This window comes from Gymnodraco acuticeps, unplaced genomic scaffold, assembly GCF_902827175.1.
Source record: "Gymnodraco acuticeps unplaced genomic scaffold, fGymAcu1.1, whole genome shotgun sequence".
Lineage (NCBI taxonomy): Eukaryota > Metazoa > Chordata > Actinopteri > Perciformes > Bathydraconidae > Gymnodraco > Gymnodraco acuticeps.
This window is the reverse complement of record NW_022991499.1, coordinates 337951-358319: the sequence shown is the minus strand read 5'-3', so window position 1 is coordinate 358319 and position 20369 is coordinate 337951. Positions and strand designations below refer to the sequence as shown.

Below are 20369 nucleotides of genomic sequence, written 5' to 3'. Positions count from 1 at the left end.
AATGTACAGACATGCAGTTCGTCCCTGGAGCAAAATAAAAATAATCTGGGGTGCTACATGGATAGCCAGTGCAGGGACCTTCCACGTGGAAAAAGAACCGGAGACGAACGAGCTTTCCCCGCACCAGAGGGCGTAATGTCCACTGAGCTGACATCATTGGCCGTGGCGTATACAGAATAATATGTCCATATCACGGACATTAATACATAGAGTGGTGTCCATGAAATAGACATTGCAAATAAGTGTTTAAGGGTGATTTAAACTAGTTTCTGCGGGGAAAAGAGTGATAAAAATCGGTTTTTCAGCACCCAAACTCGGCCCTGAGGCCTCTCCAGGACCCCGGGTCGACATGGAGGTTTGGCAGTCCGCCTTTCAGCACCCAAACTCGGCCAAACTCGGACCTCCAGCCCTGGAGAGCTCGCAGGTGCTGGAGAGGGGGAGACAGCCTCACAGGGACCCCTGCAGAACCCACAGCTGCTGGGGGTCGACATGGAGGTTTGGCAGTCCGCCTTTCAGCACCCAAACTCGGCCATGAGGACAGGCTGCTTCACAGCACTATGTAACCCAGGAAAGAAGCTTGAAACCTGTCCATTTCATCCACATTTGACTACTCATGAAATGTACAGCAGAGTCACTGCTGTAAGCACGGTCCCACAGGCACACAGGCAGAGATCCAGGGTTATGCACATGGATTTCTTACCCAGGAATGTGTGTGTGAATGCTGGGTAAAAGTGATGTGAATACAGGGAGGGAGAGCAGCAGCGGGCTGTGACACAGAGGTACACAACGATGTGTACACTGGGTCATTCAGAATGTGCTATTTATGAATAAATAGCACATTCTGAACATATGTCAAACAGAGATATTAAAAGTTATCAATTAATAGCTAGATTTGACATGGGCAAACAGGCTATTTCACAGGACACAGGATATGTCAGACTTCCATGAAATACACCGGGAAAAGCACCTCTCTGTGGCCGCTCACAGAGCCCCAAATGACGGACTACAGACCTCCAGCATTGCTCCCTGACATGAGAAAATAGTCTATGTCAGACTTCCATGAAATACACCGGGAAAAGCACCTCTCTGTGGCCGCTCCAAGAGCCCCAAATGACGGACTACAGACCTCCAGCATTGCTCCCTGACATGCGTACTTCCATAACCTTGCGCACCTTGGGTCCCCGGGCCCCCGAACTTAAGCACTCCCCCACAGACTAAACCCAGATGATCACACCCTCAAGAACCTCGTGCCCCTGGGAATCTTAAAGGGGGGTTGGAGTTTGCGGTGCTTTATCGTCCGCCCATCGGCATCCATAGTCGGCCTTATTCACAGCAGCACCACCTGCCCTGCTGGAGGTTCACACTTTAACTTTTTTTTACCCTCCTCTGCCTTACACATCCTCCAACACTTGAGCACTCCTCACTCGGACTAAACCCCTTCATGCACACCACCAGAACCAGAACCTCGTGCCCCTGGGGATCTTAAAGGGGAAACACCCATAGTGGGTTTTAAAAAAGAGGACAAAGTAAGTAATTTTAACAAACTTTATTTACAGAAATATATACATTGACACTTTATAACATTATAACATTATAACATTATTCACTCATCCAGCACAAGGGGACTGAGTACAACAAAACATTGCATATTTACAAGTTGGTCACTGGCAACATTGTCCGTATCGGGTGAAGTTGGTGCAGAGTCTGGCACCCTCTCTTCACCCGTGTCTGAGGGACTGTGTTCGGCCATTGACTGTTCCCTCTTCGCCGCTCTCCAAGCGTTGAAGTGTTTGTAGAATTCTTCATCTGACGTCTCGGTATCGGGGGAGTCTTGGTAGGGAGTGGGGCTATGCTCCTCTCCAGAGCTGTCACTGTCACTGTGGATGTCAATGTCCCCCAAATTGTCTTCACTCCCCCCTGATGCTGCTGCTGCTGCTGCCGCCGCTGCTTGCAGTGACTCTGTGAAGAGCAGCCGTATGTCCGCAGCCTCCTTCAAAGAAGGATTCTTGGCATAAAATGTGTCTGCAGTTGCAGTGTTGTGACACATGAAATCACTCACTCTTTGGCGGTTGCCTATGTCCTGAAACCTCTTCGCATTATCGGCGTGGACTGTGCGGAGGTCGGTGAAGTTAATGGGACCTTTTAGTCCCACATCAGCCCATGCCAACCTCAGGAAGGAGGCAAGGTTCCTTGATGGGTTCTTCCCCGCTATGGAGAGGAAATAGCGGTTGTTGGTGCCGGTCAGCGTCCCCTTGATTTCCAGCCACCTCTTCATCCATCCAAATTCTTCTATGGTGAGGTACAGCTGCGCTTCCCTGAACGCGTTGGCCGTCTTGTGGTTGCTTACCTGTTATGACAGAGTTAGAGAGCGTCAATACAAGTATCAATCATGCACAACATGTTTATCACTGCCAGAATAAACACATTTTTTAATAGCTCACTCACGTGGATGAGGTAGCCAAAGGCAGTGGCAGTTGTCTCCGCCTTTCGGACCTCGGCGTTGGTCATGTTGGAGTAGACCCCCGGACGGTGCTATGTACCCATAGAGCAATATCCGGGTTGCGGTAGTCGGATTGCTGGCCATCACGTCCAGGAGCTGAGGGATGCGAGTTTTGGCCGCAGTCAAACATGTCTTTATGGCTCGGCAGACCTTCCATCTTGTCCCGCTTCACCTGCATCTGGTGGATAACCACCTTCTTTCTCAGGGACTTCAGGATGGCAGCAACTTCCCGTTTGATTAAAATCATGTCGTTGTGGTTGAGCCTATTCCCCTTGCATGGTGTTTCCTCCATGTACTTGAGAAAGTGTAATATATTTTTGATATAGAAGTCAGAGGTCGTGACCTGTAGGCTTGACTTTATCAGGCTCTGGGACCACCCACGTATCCTCTTCAGATCCCTCAAAAAGAGCCAGTCAGACAGGCGATTGAAACCGTGTGCCATGAAGCTTAGGAATGATTTCACTCTGCTTATTTTGGAGACTGCGTTTTCTTGGAGCCTCACTGTTGGGTCGATGCCCTCATAATGGTCCCGGTAGCCTTGCAGATACTTCTCCATGATGCGTGGGAATGTTATGTCCCGCATTCGATTCCCCCGGCCCCTGCCGCTGAACCAGGGGGAATGTATGGGAGGGGAGGATGACGAGGCCTCGGTATCTATGGATGCAGGTTCTGAGGAGCTGGATACAGGTGTGTGAGAGGCAATGGGGGACTTCCTGCAGGAGGGACCTTTGGACTTTGGACAGCCTCTTTGGTGTTGACTCTGTTCGGGGTCGTTTCCTTAGAAACACCCGCTCTTGTTCCTCCCCATCCTCTTCATCGAACCCAAGCATGTCCTCGGCCCTCTGGTTCCTCCTCTGTCGCTTACGTTTTATCCTCTGCTGCAGCATGCAGCGCAGGGATTTCACCTCAGCAGCATATCTGTCCCTCTGAGCCCTCATTGTGTTTGCCTCCATCCTCCATTCCTTACAGTCCGGGTTGTCACATTCAATCACTGGGGACAAGGGTGGAGGTTGTGACAGGACCTCATCACCCACAGTGTCCACATCCCAAGAGGTAATCATTGCTACTGTGGGGATTGTCAATCTGAGTTCATGAAGCTCCTTCGTTGCCACTGTCATTTTTAGTTTAGTTACAACCACATATATTTCCTCCCGGGACAGCTCAACATGGTCTCTGTCCAAGTGGCGGCCCAGCCTTGTCCCGATGTACTCGCATCCTGCAAGGGTGCAGGGATGGAGCCTAATGTTTGTCCGTCCTTTCGCTAACAACAGCAGCATTTTTCTTTCAACTAAATTACGCACACTATGGTTCCTCTGCAGGTGCTTGCTCAGGGCGCGGTAGGAACTCTGACAGATAGGACAACCGATCGCCATCCTATTTGTATGCATGAGCATTTCGGTACCGGGAAGTGTCACCAGTAGAATGTATAGAACCGGGGGCGACAAAGAAGGATAGGTGAAAAGAAGAAAGTTGCACTCAGCGAACTAGAAAGACCCCATGTCAAATCTCTCCAGTTTATTTTCAAAACATTGTGTTTTCCATTTGCATCATCGTGCGAAAGGTGTCCCATTTAGGCACTCGTTAGGCGGGCAGAGATCCCTGTCATCTCTCGGTCCTATCCTCCAGGCAAGGCGGGAGCCAAAACTGGGTGAAATTGACCAAAAAGTTAAAATAAATACAATAAGTCATCCATGGAAAGATGCATGAAAGTGAAAAAAAAATCCAAAAATAGTGCATCATAATGCGGGTAGAGTCCCTTGACAACTCCCCTTACTTTCCTCCAGAGTCTGGAAATACTATGTTATCTTTTTTGGAGAACCACGAAAACCGGCCAAATGTATGCCAAAATAATGCATCATAATGCGGGTAGAGTCCCCTGACAACTCCCCTTACTTTCCTCCAGAGTCTGGAAATACTCTTGTTATATTTTGGGAGAACCAGAGGAAAGGGGTGAAAATGGATAAAATGTATCCGAAAATAGTGTCTCATTATTCCGTGACAACTCCCCTTGAATTCCTCCAGAGACCAGTTCAAAAACTTAAAGTTTTGTAAGAACCATGATTGGGGGTCCTCCAGGCAACAATTGTATCCGATCCAAAGTGCTCATGGAGCGGATGCATTCCTCCATGATCCAGAGACCAGTTCAAAAACTTAAAGCTTTGTAAGAACCATGATTGGGGGTCCTCCAGGCAACAATTGTATCCGATCCAAAGTGCTCATGCAGCGGATGCATTCCTCCATGATCCAGAGACTAGTTCAAAAACTTAAAGTTTTGTAAGAACCATGATTGGGGGTCCTCCAGGCAACAATTGTATCCGATCCAAAGTGCTCATGCAGCGGATGCATTCCTCCATGATTTCCCCATCATGTGAAATAGGCCGTTTTTTTCTAAGTGCTCTCAAAAACCGGGTTTCCGATTTCGTGCAGATGGTAGCTTGGAAAAGATGAATTAATTTTTTGGACGGAGGAAGGGAGGTCTCGATTCCCCTCTCCGTTGTAAAATGCAACGGGGTAGTGCAAATGTCTCCGGGGCTTCCGCCGGAAGCGCCGAAGCCTTGAGCTTTTTGCAGCCCCTCCTCCGTTGGCACTTAGCCGTTTTTTCGAGAATTTCGAATAACCTCCATAACCTTGCACCGTGAGACCCTGGGCCCCCGGACTTAAGCACTCCCCCACGGACTAAACCCAGATGATCACACCCTCAAGAAACTCGTGCCCCTGGGAACCTTAAAGGTGGTGTATTTTGCGGTGCTTTATAGTCCGCCCATCGGCATCCATAGTCGGCCTTATTCACAGCAGCACCACCCACCCTCCTGTGGAGGATGTTCTCATGGCCCAGGTAATACTTAAAGGTGTATTTTGCGGTGCTTTATAGTCCGCCCATCGGCATCCATAGTCGGCCTTATTCACAGCAGCACCACCCACCCTCCTGTGGAGGATGTTCTCATGGCCCTGGTAATACTTAAAGGTGTATTTTGCGGTGCTTTATAGTCCGCCCATCGGCATCCATAGTCGGCCTTATTCACAGCAGCACCACCCACCCTCCTGTGGAGGATGTTCTCATGGCCCTGGTAATACTTAAAGGTGTATTTTGCGGTGCTTTATAGTCCGCCCATCGGCATCCATAGTCGGCCTTCTTCAAGGCACCACCCCCCCCCCCCTTTAACTATTTTGTCATATGTCGTCTATCCACAGGTGGGTGCGTATGGCAAAGATGTGTACCCAAACTCAAGCACTCTCACTCTAACTAAACACATAAGGACATCCAAGTAAGACCTTACTTAGTGCCCCGGCAGAGGTGGGGAGGTTCCAGTCCAGTGCCCCTGGTACTCCATGTGGTTAAACAAAGCTCTGTAATGTTCTGCACAACATCACATGGGTATAATGAGCTTTGTGTTGCCCTGCAAAATCACATTTGGTGTATTTCCAGAAAGCTGTGAAAATACATCTATATCAATCATGTCCTGTAAAATAGCTGTTTGTGTTTATTTCCATCATTCAGGCAAATACACATATATTTGTCCGCTCCAGGAGCTTCAAAGTGCAGACCCCTGAGCCCTGTAAAATATTATTATTCCGACCGCCAAGCACCGGCATGTGGACCCGGGCAGGAGGCCCTCCGATGGCGGGTCAAATTTGCTGATAGCACAGCTGACGGCTGGACACTAGCCGTAGAGGAACACCAGGGCAGGACCCGGCAGTTCACTCTTTGCAGACAAGCATATGTGACAAGCATCCCGCCACGGGACCCGTGGTGGGACCCCTGAGTCAGACGGTTCGTCTCGGTCACGCTTCATATCGGGCGGCCCGGGAAGAAAGAGACACGCAGGGTTACCCCCACGCAGCACACCCTCCCTGCCATCAGAGTCGAACCCGCAGTTCGGAGAAACCGACCGCCAGAGCACCGGCACGAGGCCGGGCCGGCGGAGGCCCTCCGATGGCGGGTCAGACAAGCATATATGGTTGTTACGCAGGATCATACAGGTAGCCTGTGATGAAGTAGGGTCGACCCTATATCATGTGAAGCCACCGAACGTTAGTCCCCGGAGGAACCGGTGCCCGGAGCAAGGCTGATTGCTGAATGCCGCAGCCGACAAAGGCCGCTAAGCAACAGTGGAGGGTTCGAGAAACGACAGTGTTTGCCGGGCGCACCGCGGCGTAGGTGGGGAGGTTCCAGCCCGGAACCTCCATCCCGCCGCGGGACCCGTGGTGGGACCCCTGAGTCAGACGGTTCGTCTCGGTCACGCTTCATATCGGGCGGCCTGGGAGGGAAGAGACACGCAGGGTTACCCCCACGCAGCACACCCTCCCAGCCATCAGAGTCGAACCCGCAGTTCGGAGGAACCGACTGCCAGAGCACCGGCGCTGGGGCCGGCGGAGGCCCTCCGATGGCGGGTCACGTTTGCCATTCGATCAGTGAGAAATCAGGAAAAAGTCTGACTTAACTTTTGGAAGAACCAGAGAAAATGGTGAAAATGGATCAATTGTATCCGAAAATAGTGTTCCATAAGGCGGGTAGAGTCCCCTGACAACTCCCCCTACATTCCTCCAGAGTCAGAAAAAGTTAAAGTTAACTTTTGGAAGAACCATGGAAAAGGGTGAAAATGGATAAAATGTATCCGAAAATAGTGTCTCATTATTCCGTGACAACTCCCGTTGAATTCCTCCAGAGGCCAGTTCAAAAACTTAAAGTTTGGTAAGAACCATGATTGGGGGTCCTCCAGGCAACAATTGTATCCGATCCAAAGCACTCATGCAGCGGATTTCCTCCATGATTTCCCCATCATGTGAAATAGGCCGTTTTTTTCTAAGTGCTCTCAAAAACCGGGTTTCCGATTTCGTGCAGATGGTAGCTTGGAAAAGATGAATGCATTTTTTGGACGGAGGCAGGGAGGTCTCGATTCCCCTCTCCGTTGTAAAATGCAACGGGGCAGTGCAAATGTCTCAGGGGCTTCCGCCGGAAGCGCCGAAGACTTGAGCTTTTTGCAGCCCCTCCTCCGTTGGCACTTAGCCGTTTTTTCGAGAATTTTTTTAAACTTATTTTTTGATTATTTTAAGATATAATTGACCGTTTTATTTACTTTTGTTTGCTTTTCACGGGTGGGGGCGCATGGCAGGCTGCCTATGAGCTCCCAAATTCGGCCTGGAACCTCCGGGAATTGTGTCCATTTCATCCACATTTGACTACCCATTAAATGTACATGAAATGGACACGACCAAATGTACATGAAATGGACAGGAACTTCATTTTTGATTATTTTACGATATAATTGACCGTTTTCTTTACTTTTTTTTGCTTTCCACGGGTGGGGGCGCATGGCAGGCCGCCGATGAGCTCCCAAATTTGGCCTGGAACCTCCGGGAATTGTGGGCTAAGCTCCATAAACTGACAAAGTCACCCAGAAATGTCACTTTAATAGCCAAAAAATATATAATACAAATACATTTAAATAGTAAAAGGTACAATTGTGCTCCTAATTACCCGCAATTTGATTTATATAGCCCCATGATAGTGAATAGTGTTAAAATGCCTGATTAATATGTTTGTAATGCTGGCAGCAGGTTCACTGCTGTAAGCAGGGTCCCACACTCACAGGCAGAGATCCAGGGTGATGCACATGGCTTTCTTACCCAGGAATTAGTGTGTGAAAGCTGGGTAAAAGTGATATGAATACAGGGACGAGGAGGACCAGCAGGCTGTGACCCAGACAGTGAGCTCTCTCCAGCACCTCACCAGAGGACAGGCTGCTGTGAAGCAGCACTAGCCAGGAGAGAAGCTTTATCCAGGGTGATGCACATGGATTTCTTACCCAGGAATGAGTGTGTGAAAGCTGGGTAAAAGTGATGTGAATACAGGGACGAGGAGGACCTGCAGGCTGTGACACAGACAGAGAGCTCTCTCCAGCACCTCACCAGAGGACAGGCTGCTGTGAAGCAGCACTAGCCAGGAGAGAAGCTTTATCCAGGGTGATGCACATGGATTTCTTACCCAGGAATGAGTGTGTGAAAGCTGGGTAAAAGTTATGTGAATACAGGGACGAGGAGGAGCAGCAGCAGCAGCAGCAGCATCAACCTTGTGTCCTGTCCGTGGCAGGGACTTTGCATTGGAAGTTGACATCACATTCCATTCATCCAGAGTCAGAAAAAGGCTAAGTTAACTGTAGGAAGAACCAGGTGAAGGGGTGAAAATGGATAAATTGTATCCCAAAATAGTGTCTCTTAAGGCGGGTAAAAGTTATGTGAATATGGGGTGATGTATATGGGCACTTGAGCACCAGCAAGACCCCCACCTCCATAACCTTGTGCACCAGGCGAACCTGTGTACCCACACTTAAGCACTCCCCCACGGACTAAACCAAGAGGGAACACCGGTCAGAAGTTCGTGCCCCTGGTAACACGGAATAACAACAAAATATGGGGGCATGCCATTAAAACTGCTATGCATTGAGGATTTTAGTCCGAGATGAGTGCTTATCTGCGGGTATCTTGTGTCAGCTTCGTGGACCTCAATTTAGCAGGAGATGTCCATGATATTGACAAAAATATTTATATACAGAATGATGATTATTTTACCCTCAGACACATGCATAGAGAACCCCCAAATGTTGCATGTGTGTCGGCATAGTTGGTCAAATTTGTCTAGCCGGTGGCAGGGAATTTGCATTGGTAGTTGACATCACATTTCCATTGTGCGGACCTCAGTACATTTGAAGGACAAGTCCCATGTTAACTCTGTCCATAAGACAGACATTTTCCTTACATACCATCTTAACTCTGAATGACCTGATTTTAATCTGCTGCTAAACACAAACAATATGCAGGAATGTGAGTCTGTTTCAAACACATTTTTTTTTTAGTTCGGTTTGATGATATAAACAGAATCAAACTGAAAACATCGTACACATTCTCTATATCAATAAGTCATTGGTTCTTCTTTTAGACCAGAACAGACTAGGCTTGTTTGAGACGCGTTGCGGCTCGCCTCGAAAGTAGACGAGAATAGCCGATCGTAGCCGGGGGAGGTCTCAAAAAGCTTGCCTGAAGTCGGATAGCTCGGAGTCGGCTTCGTCTTCTTCTTCTCTCGGTTTTTTGGCGGATTGCAAACAGCTTGAAGGTGCATACCGCTGCCTCCGGAGTCGGCTTGACTCGGTTTGCATTTATAAAGAATGCACACATGTGTTTAATCGTTAATGTCAGATATGTACTAAGTAAATACATTTGTTCCTGCTCAAGATTAGATTCAACTTTATTGTTATTGCACATATTACAGGTACTGAGACAACGAAATGCAGTTTAGCTTCTAACCAGGTGCAACAAGCAGTAAAGTGAAAAGTAATGTACACAATCTACAGAATAAAATATAGAATGAATTGAATGATGAATAAACAGTGAGGGGTATGAATACACTAGATATCAGCCTGTGAGCAGTATGAACAGTGTGTATTAATACACTAGATATACACAGCAGCCTGTGAGCAGTATGAACAGTGTGTATGAATATGCTAAGATATATAAAGTATGAAACGGTAAGCAGTGCAAGTATAGTATAAAATATATGGATATTCATTTAATGATGATAAATATTGTGGAACAATGATGAGAAATGTGAATGGAAGTGGCGATGTAAAACTGACACAAAACAACAACAAACTTTTGCCCAGCCAATTGGAGAGTTTCATCACCAGCACGAGCTCAGCTCAGCTCGAGATACCAGCGAGTCGTTTCCCATCAAGCATTTCGTTTCCGCAGCCCGTGGAGAGGAACTGCGCCGCCTCGCCGCGCCTCGCTCTCAAGGCTGCGGGCGTCTTTGTCCCGCGAGATTTCAACGTCTCATGTAGGCGAGCCTCCAGAGCAAGTCGGACAAAATGACTAACCATCATGCAACGCACTAGCAAGACGTTGATCGAAATTGCGCAGGTCTTGCTTGTCTCAAAACAAGCCTACTGATAACTCAACAGGAACTATCAACAACATCCCAATGGAAGTTTAAAGTCACAACATTTCATTAACCAAACAGATTATTAGAGAAACTACTGCAGATTAATCAGTCAGTGGTTATAGTATACATCAGAAAAGTAGTATGACAAAAACATTAAACATATTCAAAACTTCTGTTGATAAAGATGGAGTTTAGATGAAGTCATGTTTGAACATTGTCAAACAGAGTTTATACAGCCAGACAGATTTTTCTCATGTGAATTGTCGTAGGACTAATTAATTGTCCCCTTTTTTTGTTGCAGATTTGACTTGGAAAATGTCAGGTTCAGAAGAGCCTCCAGGGTTGTTCTCAGTCTATGGTTGTAAATGTCTCTCTGGATCTGAGTTCCTGGCTGGTTCTGGTCCTCCACAGTCCTCTCCATCAGCTTCTGTTTCCATGTGTTCAGCTGAGCTGCTGGCTGGAGGCTCTGCCTCTCTGTCCTCCTCAGTTTGAGTTTGATGAAGCTGTGAGGACTGACGACCAACACACTTATGGCTTTTGACATAATGTCTCCTGGTAAATCTTTTGTCACAAACACTGCAGCTGAATGGTTTCTCTCCTGTGTGGATTCTCATGTGTTCCTCTAAATGTCCTCTCTGTGCAAAATATTTCTTACAGACTGAGCAGCTGAATGTTTTCTCTCCTGTGTGGATTCTCATGTGTCGATGGAAATGTGCTCTCGTTGGGAAATATTTTTCACAGACTGAGCAGCTGAACGGTTTCTCTTCAGTGTGGATTATCATGTGTTTCTTTAAACTTCCTCTCTGTGTAAAATATTTCTCGCAGACTGAGCAGCCAAATGGTTTCTCTCCTGTGTGGATTCTCATGTGCTCTTTTAAATGTCCACTCTGTGTAAAATATTTATTACAGACTGAGCAGCCAAATGTTTTCTCTCCTGCACTACGTCTTGAATAACTGACAGGGTCTTGTTTATTTCTCTGAGACTTTGAACCTGGTTCTCTGGTCTTCTTCCAATCAGCACTGTCTTCAGTCCCAGGTTCAGAAGAGTCTCCAGGGTTGTCCTCAGTCTCTGGTTGTAAATGTCTCTCTGGATCTGAGTTCCTGGCTGGTTCTGGTCCTCCACAGTCATCTCCATCAGCTTCTGTTTCCAGGTGTTCAGTTTGTCTTTGATGAAGCTGAGAGGACTGAGGTTTCTCTTCATCATCTTCACTCTTCACAGGGACAGGAGTGAATGTGGACTTGATGATATCAGCCTCCTCCAGCCCTTGAAGCTGCTCTCCCCTCCTGACTGCTCCACAGTTCCTCCTGTTCCTCTTTAATGTGTGGGGGGGGCTCTGGGTCCTCCTGGTCCAGACTGGAGCTCCACTCCTGCTGCTCAGGGGGAACCTCTTCTTCAACCACCAGCTGCTGCTGGACGTCTGCAGGAAACAGGAAACACATATTCAGAGAAACTGTAGAGTATTAGAATGTAAAATCTAACCACAACGTTCCACCCACTGTGTATTTCTGTTGGCTCAATAGTCTGTCAATTACATATTTTTTCCAGATGCCCCGAGAGTTTCAGGAAAACAGGTGAGTTAGTACGGTAGCTGGTCTAACGTAGTTTTCACAGTAAATCACAATTAGCTGGACAGCAGACACTTTTCTTAAAGCCGACATCCACTGCAAAGGCGGCCACTGAAGCGAGTGAGTCACACTATAATCAAAAACACAAAAAATCCTTTCAAGATGGAGAGATGGTGAAAGAAGCCTTCGTAGAAGCAGCAGACGCCTTGTTTCGGGATTACACAAACAAAACAGAAATAGTAAACGCTATCAAGGCCGTCCAATTATCACGGAGCACAGTCACACGTCGCTGTGAAGTCATGGCTGAGGATTTGACCCAGCAACTCAGGAAGGACATAGAAGACTGAGTGTTTCTCACTCCAACTAGACGAGTCCACTGACATGAGCAATACAGCGCAATTGTGCGTTTTTATCTTGATGGTGTTCACAGACATGACGGCGAAAGAGGAACTGCTGCCAATTCTGCCAATGAAGGAACACACTCGGGGCGAGGACATTTTTCGGACGTTTAAAAACTTTGTTGACAAAACTAAACTCCCCATGTCTAAGTTGAGTTCCATCACAATGGATGGTGCGCCTGCGATGGTGGGCCGGTGTAATGGCTTCATTGCAAAATGCAGAGAGGACGACACATTCCCTGACTTTCTGAATTATCACTGCATCATACACCAGCACGCACTTTGTGCTAAAATGCTGAACATGAAAGAGGTCATGGATGTGTCACTTTAAGTGGCCTGTTCTATTCGGGCAAGACCTCTTCAAAGACGGCTGTTTCGTGCATATCTGGAGGATGCCGACTGTGTTCACACTGACCTCTTACTACACACCGACGTAAGATGGCTGAATAGGGGCAATTTTCTCCAGAGATTTCGAGTGCTTCTACCGGAGATAGAATCTATATAGCTATATCAGCCGGTGTCATCAGAGGATCTGTTCCTTTCATCTTCTCGCTGCGCGAGAGTACCGTGGCTACATTTTTGTAGCCTACAGCGTTCGTTCGGTTGGAACATTTGTCAAGGATTCTCTGCAAACAGCTGGCTGCGTGCAGCTTCGCGACTCATCCAGTCGGGGCCGCGGGCTTACCCGTCCTCCAGGAGCAGTGGCTGGCTGCGCAGAGACTTCGTTCGGACAGGTTGGTGTCGGCTTGGTTGGTGATGGCAGTGTTTCCGCTCCCTCTCCCAGCCTAGTTGTCCTGATTACTGTCAGTTTGCTTTTTGGGCTTGAACTTTTTTGGTGACGGAGGTGTTTCCGCTCCCTCTCCCAGGAGTTGACCTTGCTGTGCTTTTGTACTTGTTCTGACCGCGGCGTTGTGCCAAACTTCATTAGCATTGAGCTGTGTTTCTTGTTTGGCTAGTTAGCAGTAGCGGCTGCAGCCACTCGGCTGACGCCGGGTTAAGCACCAGAGTTTCCCGTGCTGTTTTTTCTTTAGAAGCCAGTTTCTGGTCTTAGCTTTGTGTTAAAGCTTCTTGATTTTACCCAGCTAGGTGAAGGCAGTGCTCTCGCTCTCAGTCCCTCTGCCAGTAACGTGGGTGTAGCTACATCCCTTTTTCTGTTCGGCAAGTAGCAGCACCGCTCTACTCTTCCTGTTCAGCAGGTAGCTGGTGAAGGCTGTGTTCCCGCACCCGCTACCGGTTACGCTGCATCTGGCATTCGTCTTTAATTTAACCAGTGAAGGCAGTGTTCTCGCCCCCGCTCCTGGTAGACGCTAAACTGCCTTGTTTATTCCGTTAAGCAGGTAGCTGGTGAAGGCTGTGTTCCCGCACCCGCTCCCGGTTACGCTGCATCTGGCACTCGTCTCTAGCTCAACCAGTGAAGGCAGTGTTCTCGCCCCCGCTCCTGGTTAACGCTAAACTGCCTTATTTAATAATCCAGCTAGGTGAAGGCAGTGCTCTCGCTCCCGCTCACTCTGCCGGTAACGTGGGTGTAATTAAATCCCTCTTTCTGTTTGGCGAGTAGCGGCGCGGCTCTACTCTTACCGTTAAGCAGGTAGCTGGTAAAGGCTGGGTTCCCGCACCCGCTCCCGGCTACGCTGCATCTGGCTACCTACAGAATGGCTCATTCATGTAGCGCCTGTATGGCTTCTCTTGAGCCCGAGGACAGCCATGACCGCTGCCCCTCTTGCCTCGGCCTCGAGCATCTAAGGGAGGCTCTCACAGTAGGTGCCTGCATGAACTGTAGCTGCATGCCCCGGGCACTCGGAGTGGTTAGAATCACTGAGGTGGAAAGTCTGGCGGCAGCCAACGGACACCTCTCTTTGTCACATCCTCCTCCAGATCAGTTCGGCCGTCCCCGGCGACTTGAGGGAGCGATGGCCATGGGTGCACCCCCCAATAGGAGGACTAGAAACAGGCTGTCCTCTAAAGTGGATCAGCTAGCTACCGACATGGACACGATGAAGTCGCTCCTCTTGGCCCTTCAGCCAGGGCCCGGTATAGGGGCTGCTAGTGTGCCGCTTGCCCCTCCTTCGGTTGCCGCCCCTCCTTCGGTTGCCGCACCTCTGTATGAGGATGCATTGTCGCTAGCGGTTTCGGCGAACCTCTTCAATTAAGAGACAGAGGACGAGGTCCCGCTCGAGGAGGCTTCCCTCTCCTCTGCTCAGGGGTCTCTGCAGGGCGTGGAGGACGACTCCATGGCGGCCATTATTCGTACGGCCCTGGCGCACCTGCAGATTCCGGTTCCGCAGGCCGACTTGGTTCAGGCTAGTGCCTTCTTCAGGCGTAGCCCAGCCCCTGTCCCCCTCACCGTTCCTCCTTCAGAGGAGTACCTGAGGGAGCTCCAGGCATGCTGGAGGGACACCAGGGCCCTCTGCCACGCTGGCTCTGATGCCCGGACCTTGGCTGCCATGCAGGACCCGGCGAGGGTGGGGCTGGGTGGCATGCCACCCATTGAGCCTGCCTGATTCTGGCTCCTGATGAGGCTCTAAGGCCTGAGGTCAGGTGCCCTCGGCCTCAGTGCAGGGTCACAGATGGGCTGCTCGGCTACGACGCAGCGGCACGCATGGGTCGTATCGGGAACTCCCTCTCCCATCTAATGCTGGCCGTCTCCGCCTCACTGCAGCAGGCCCCGGCCGAGCCTTCTTTGCTGGGCCTCAGTGATGCATCACTGCAGGCCTTTGCCCTAATGACTAGGGAATTGGGACGAGTTATGTCCTTTCTGGTACAGACTCGTCGCCAGGTTTGGCTGGCCCAGTCACCACTAACGGAGACATGTAGGAGAGTCCTCCGTAGCGTGCCAGTCGTGCCAGGGGAGCTGTTTGGGTCAGCTGCCCAGGAGGCGCTGGAGCATGCTGCCCAAGCTAGGCAGACCAGGCAGCAGCTCTCGGGTCTTTTCAGACCCGTGCCCACTCCCAGCAGGCCCAGGGGCCGCTCTAGCAGCCGCACTCAGCCACCGGCTTACAGGGGTGGTCTGCAGAGGTCCCAGCGGCCCACTCAACCGGCCAATGACTTTCGTGCCCCAGGTCGCCTGGCTTCCAGGCGGCCTCGGGCTTCAGAGCCTTACCGGCACCCCCCAGGGGGCTTCAGGGGCCGGGGGGCTAGGCCCTGAAGTCCCGGGGCCGGTCGTCGGCTGTTTTTCCCAGCAGCAGCTCAGCTACTGGGCTGCCTGTACTTCCGACCCTTGGGTGGTTTGCACCCTAATCAAGGGCTACGAATTGCAGTTCCGACGCCGGCCCCTAGCCTTCAGCCGGGTCAGAATGACAGTTGTCAATGACCCGGCGAAGGCCTTAGCTCTGGCCCAAGAGTTGTCCGTCCTCTTGGCCATGGGCGCAATCGAGCCAGTGGACCCTCTGCTTCAGGGCGGGGGGTTCTACTCTGCGTACTTTCTTGTGAGCGTGAAGGTCCTGCCATATCAGGAGGACTAGCTGGCTTGCACGCCGTCCCGGGCCCAAGTGGCCCAGGATACGGCGTGCCTCTCATCCCACGTAGCCCGGTTGGGCCTAACAGTGAACACCGGGAAGAGTTGCCTGGACCCTTCCCAACAGGCCATTTACCTGGGGATGTTCCTAGATTCGGTCGCCATGAGGGCCTACCTGACACCTCGTAGTGTGGACGACATTTCCCACCATCTTCGCATCTTCAGACTGGGCAAGAGGGAGCCTTACATCCAGTTCCTCCGGCTCTTAGGCAGACTGACAGCTGCCTCAGCCGTTGTGACCTTGGGCCTGCTGTCACTGCGTCCCATGCAGATGTGGCTGAACAACTTTCACTTGGACGCCAAGCGGCACAGGCACAAGAGAGTCAGGGTGTCTCAGCGGTGCCTCCACTCTCTATCCCGCTGGAGGGACAGGGCCTATCTTCTGATGGGTGTGCCCATGGGCACCATCCCATCCCACCGGGAGACTGTCACTGTGGATGCGTGTCTCTCGGGGTGGGGTGCGGTGTGGCAGGGCAGGACTGTTCAGGGTCAGTGGTCTGCCCAGGAAGGTGCACGCCATATCAATGTGCTGGAGCTTCGGGCGGTGTTGCTCGCACTCATGCACTTTTTACCCCAACTGGCGCGGAGGCATGTGCTCGTTTGTTCGGACAACATGTCCGCCGTTGCCTAAATCAACCACCAGGGGGGCACCAGGTCCGCACAGCTGCTCCGCGTTTCACAGAACCTCTTGCCTTGGGCGCTCCCCCGCCTCGCCAGTCTGCGGGCAGTCTTTCTGCCAGGAGACCTGAATCAGGTCGCAGATTTCCTCTCACGGCGCAAGCCTCCACCGGGGGAGTGGAGTCTTCACCCAGAGGTGGTGGAGACAATTTGGAGCCTTTTCGGCAGGGCCAAGGTGGACCTCTTTGCCTCGGAAGAGTCGGGGCACTGCCCCCTCCGGTTCTCCTGGATGGAGGTGACCAGCCCGATGGGTCAGGATGCCCTGGCGCACGACTGGCCGGACGCTCTCCTGTATGCCTTCCCGCCGCTGCCTCTGATACTGCAGACGCAGTATACTGCAGGAGCACAGGCTCCTTCTGGTCGCCCCCCGCTGGCCGGGGAGAGTCTGGTTCCCACTGCTGAGCAGTCTCTGCTGCAGCCCACCTTGGCGTCTCCCCGACAGGAAGGACCTTCTGTCACAGCTCAAGGGTCAGATTTGGCATCCCGACCCTCACCGCCTTCAGCTCTGGGTTTGGCCTCTGCAGGGCCCAACCCACTGTTGAGCGGTTTCATGGCATCTGTCAGGGAAACTATCCTGAATGCCAGAGCTCCATCCACTCGAGCACAGTATGAGTGCAAATGGAAGCTCTTCTCCCACTGGTGTGTGAGTAAGGCTGAGAATCCGGGACATTGCTCCGTGGCCACCATTTTAGAGTTCCTGCAGTCCCTTCTGGATAGTGGACGTTCTTACTCCACTTTGAAGGTGGAAGCCTAAAGCACCGCCTCTGGCAGTCATCCGGGACTCATAGAACCGTAGTTACAGCCGTAACTAAAATTATCTTTGTATGTAGGCTGCAAGTCGACAAGAATAGATTACAAATCGCTTAAAAACTGGTTCAGACAAGAGGCACCATGTGTTACGCAGGTGTGGTGCTGATATAGTTTATATAATATGCGGTTGAACTTTAAAATTCAATTATTTCCAGTGCAGAGACAAACACTCGAGGTGGATGTATAAAGTACATACTGGTGGTAATAAAATATAGTGTATATCCCTCAATTTAAAAGGTGTAAAGTAATATATCTATCATACTGTAGACCAGGGGTGCCCAACCAGTCGATCGCGAGATGTGTCTAAAAATAGAACAACAATATTCTGTTTTATTATGTCCTATAACATAATCTTCCTGTACCAGAATAATGCACTTGAACGCATCCAAGCTTTGTGATTGGCCGGCGTGACCCCATGTATCGGGGCGTGGCTGGTGGGCAGTGGGCTGTGCACTAGTTCGCTGACGTTGTCCGTGTCAACAGGAGTGACAGTCCGCACACACACAAGACCGCAGAAGCAAAAAAGCCCAAAATATATAATTTTCACTCCGAGTGGGAGGATGAATATTTTTGTATATATTCCAATTCAAAGTCCATCTGTCTCATCTGCAATGCGAGCGTGGCTTTATCGAAGAAGGGTAATTTAGGAGCAGCATTTCAAAACAGTGCACAAACGCTACGAGACGGAATTCCCTCCTAATTCTGCCCTACGCTCCCAAAAGGGGAGGGGCCTGAAAGGACAGCTAAATGCACAGCAGTCCATTTTCACCAGGCCCAACAACAAGAGCAAGGCTGCTACCAGAGCATCTTATCGTGTCAGTCACGTTCTTGCGAAACACATGAAGTCTTTCAAAGACGGCGAAGTTGTGAAAGAAGCTTTCCTGGAGGCTGCCGACGCGCTTTTGGGGGACAGTAAAAATAACAGCAGCATTTCGACAGGTTTTTGATATAATAAAAACTCAAGTTAGATACCATTATTAATCAGCTGTAAGTTTTAGTTTGTTTGAACTTATTCATTATAATTATTGTACAAAATGGTATAAGAATGCAAACTTAAATTGATTATAGTCTATTATCAATTCAGTTAAAGGCACAAAGGGTTTGATTCTATTAATGTTGTCTTTTTTATTGCACTTTGGCAGCAGATTCCTGTGTAGCTTCAGATCTGAGTTGTCTTATTAGTAAGCCTAATTTATACTTTTGTAGCAACACTATTTTTATATAATGGCAAAGAAAGGGTTCAGTCTTTTCTTTTTTTCCTGTGTCATATGTTGCAGCACGGTTCAATGTTTCTTGAAAACATGACCCACTGTAGTGACGTGTGAATAAACTCCAACTCTGTATCAACAACACTGTTGTGTAACTTCAGTTAAATACTTATATGTGTGTAGATTAGAAAGAGGTAAGATAAAGGATCTGCAGTATTTTATGAAGTATTAATCGTACAAAGGTCAGTTTTATACAAGTAGAAGTGTGTATTTACCTGGTAGTAGGCTGTCAGTAATGGCTACGCCTCTCTATTTGGACTGGTAGATCTCGGCAGACTGGCAACTTTAAAAGTAGCTCTCGGTTCAAAAAAGGTTGGGCACCCCTGCTGTAGACCTACACATCCACTGGAGGTAGATTCTGAAAGTAAAGTATACACTTCTCACTAGAAATGTAATCATAAAGCATTATTATGGCCAAACTATCCTACAATTTAAGATTTTCCACTGAAAAAAGTGTTGGATTCAAGATTCAAAGGTTTTATCGTCATATGCTGAGCAGTGTAAAAATGTCAATGAAATTCTTCTGACCTGAGCTCCTCCAACAATGCAACATATATAATAAAATACAAAAATACAAAATAAAAAGTAGTGCAAAAAGTTTATATACATGTAATATAATATGATATTTACAAGAACAGAAACAAATTAAATACGGTGTATTGCGTGGATAATAGACCCAATCACAGTGAATGTTCAAAACTAAATTTGATAAATGTTTCTTTTTCATCTCACAGTGCACATATTTAAAGAGCCTGTGACAGCATCCCAACAACTGTTGTGCAATGAAATATTGGGCTACTAGTAATCTCGAACCGTCAGTTTAAAAAAGAAAAAGCGATACCATTCCGTTAAATATCAATAATTTCGAACATCGCGGGGAAATTCCTTCGACTCATTTTGAAGTTTTGGGGGAAGCCGGAAGTGACGTCAATGCGGGAACGCTTCACTGTGCGGCGAGAGAGCCAAACACGGACAAAGTGTGTTGTCATGCGTAGAAATGGTGAATTACTGAGTTTAGGCACGTTAATAACGTTTTAATGAAGTTGACTACAGTATATTCATATTTGTCAGTGCTTTCATGTCAATTCGGCGAACATAAACATAAATGATGGTGGTGAAGATGATGATTACATTAGGATTAAAAATCGGTAGTGAGAGCTACTGAATTTCCTCCCGTAGGATGTGATATAAAAACAAATGGATTATTTTTGTAGTTGCAAACTCAAGTGGATGAAACTACATTTATTAGTGCTTTCATGTCAATTCGGCGAACATATGATACATTAAATGATCGTGAGAATGATGATTACAAATCGTTTGTTTGAGCCGGTCTGCATTTCCTGATGAGAAAACAAACCGATGCTTTTGTAGTTGTAATACACCAACATGGATTAAACGTGTGGTTTTTTCACCACAATGTTGGGGAAATTAATGGATAAAATGCACAGATTATTATTATTATTATTCCCACTCCGATCGGGACACTAGGTCCACCGTTTCCCCGCAGCGAGGCTCCCCCCGTTGACAGTTTACATGGGCTGGGTGCAGTGGCGGACTAGCCATCGGGACGAATCCCGATGGGCCGGTACCGAAGTGGGCCGGTCGGATAAGTCACTATAGCACATTCCCCATAGGCGGCGCGTGAGGCTCAGGTTTGGGAAGGCTAAATAACTTTTTTTACGCCTCCGGCGTCTATAGA

General features: G+C 49.0%; 2 protein-coding genes across 2 annotated transcripts; both read right to left on the bottom strand.

Annotated features, from left to right (window-relative positions):
* Positions 1-1577: 1577 nt before the first annotated feature.
* Positions 1578-2583, bottom strand: LOC117533156. The gene is made up of 2 exons (XM_034196797.1): positions 2446-2583; positions 1578-2347 (listed from the first exon to the last, which is right to left on the bottom strand). Exons 1-2 carry the CDS (start codon positions 2506-2508, stop codon positions 1604-1606), a joined length of 807 nt encoding a protein of 268 aa, XP_034052688.1. The 5' UTR covers positions 2509-2583; the 3' UTR covers positions 1578-1603.
* Positions 2584-10314: 7731 nt separating this feature from the next.
* On the bottom strand, positions 10315-14888 carry LOC117533166 (zinc finger protein 79-like). The gene is made up of 2 exons (XM_034196810.1): positions 14745-14888; positions 10315-11854 (listed from the first exon to the last, which is right to left on the bottom strand). Exons 1-2 carry the CDS (start codon positions 14886-14888, stop codon positions 10790-10792), a joined length of 1209 nt encoding a protein of 402 aa, XP_034052701.1. The 3' UTR covers positions 10315-10789.
* Between the last annotated feature and the right edge of the window lie 5481 nt (positions 14889-20369).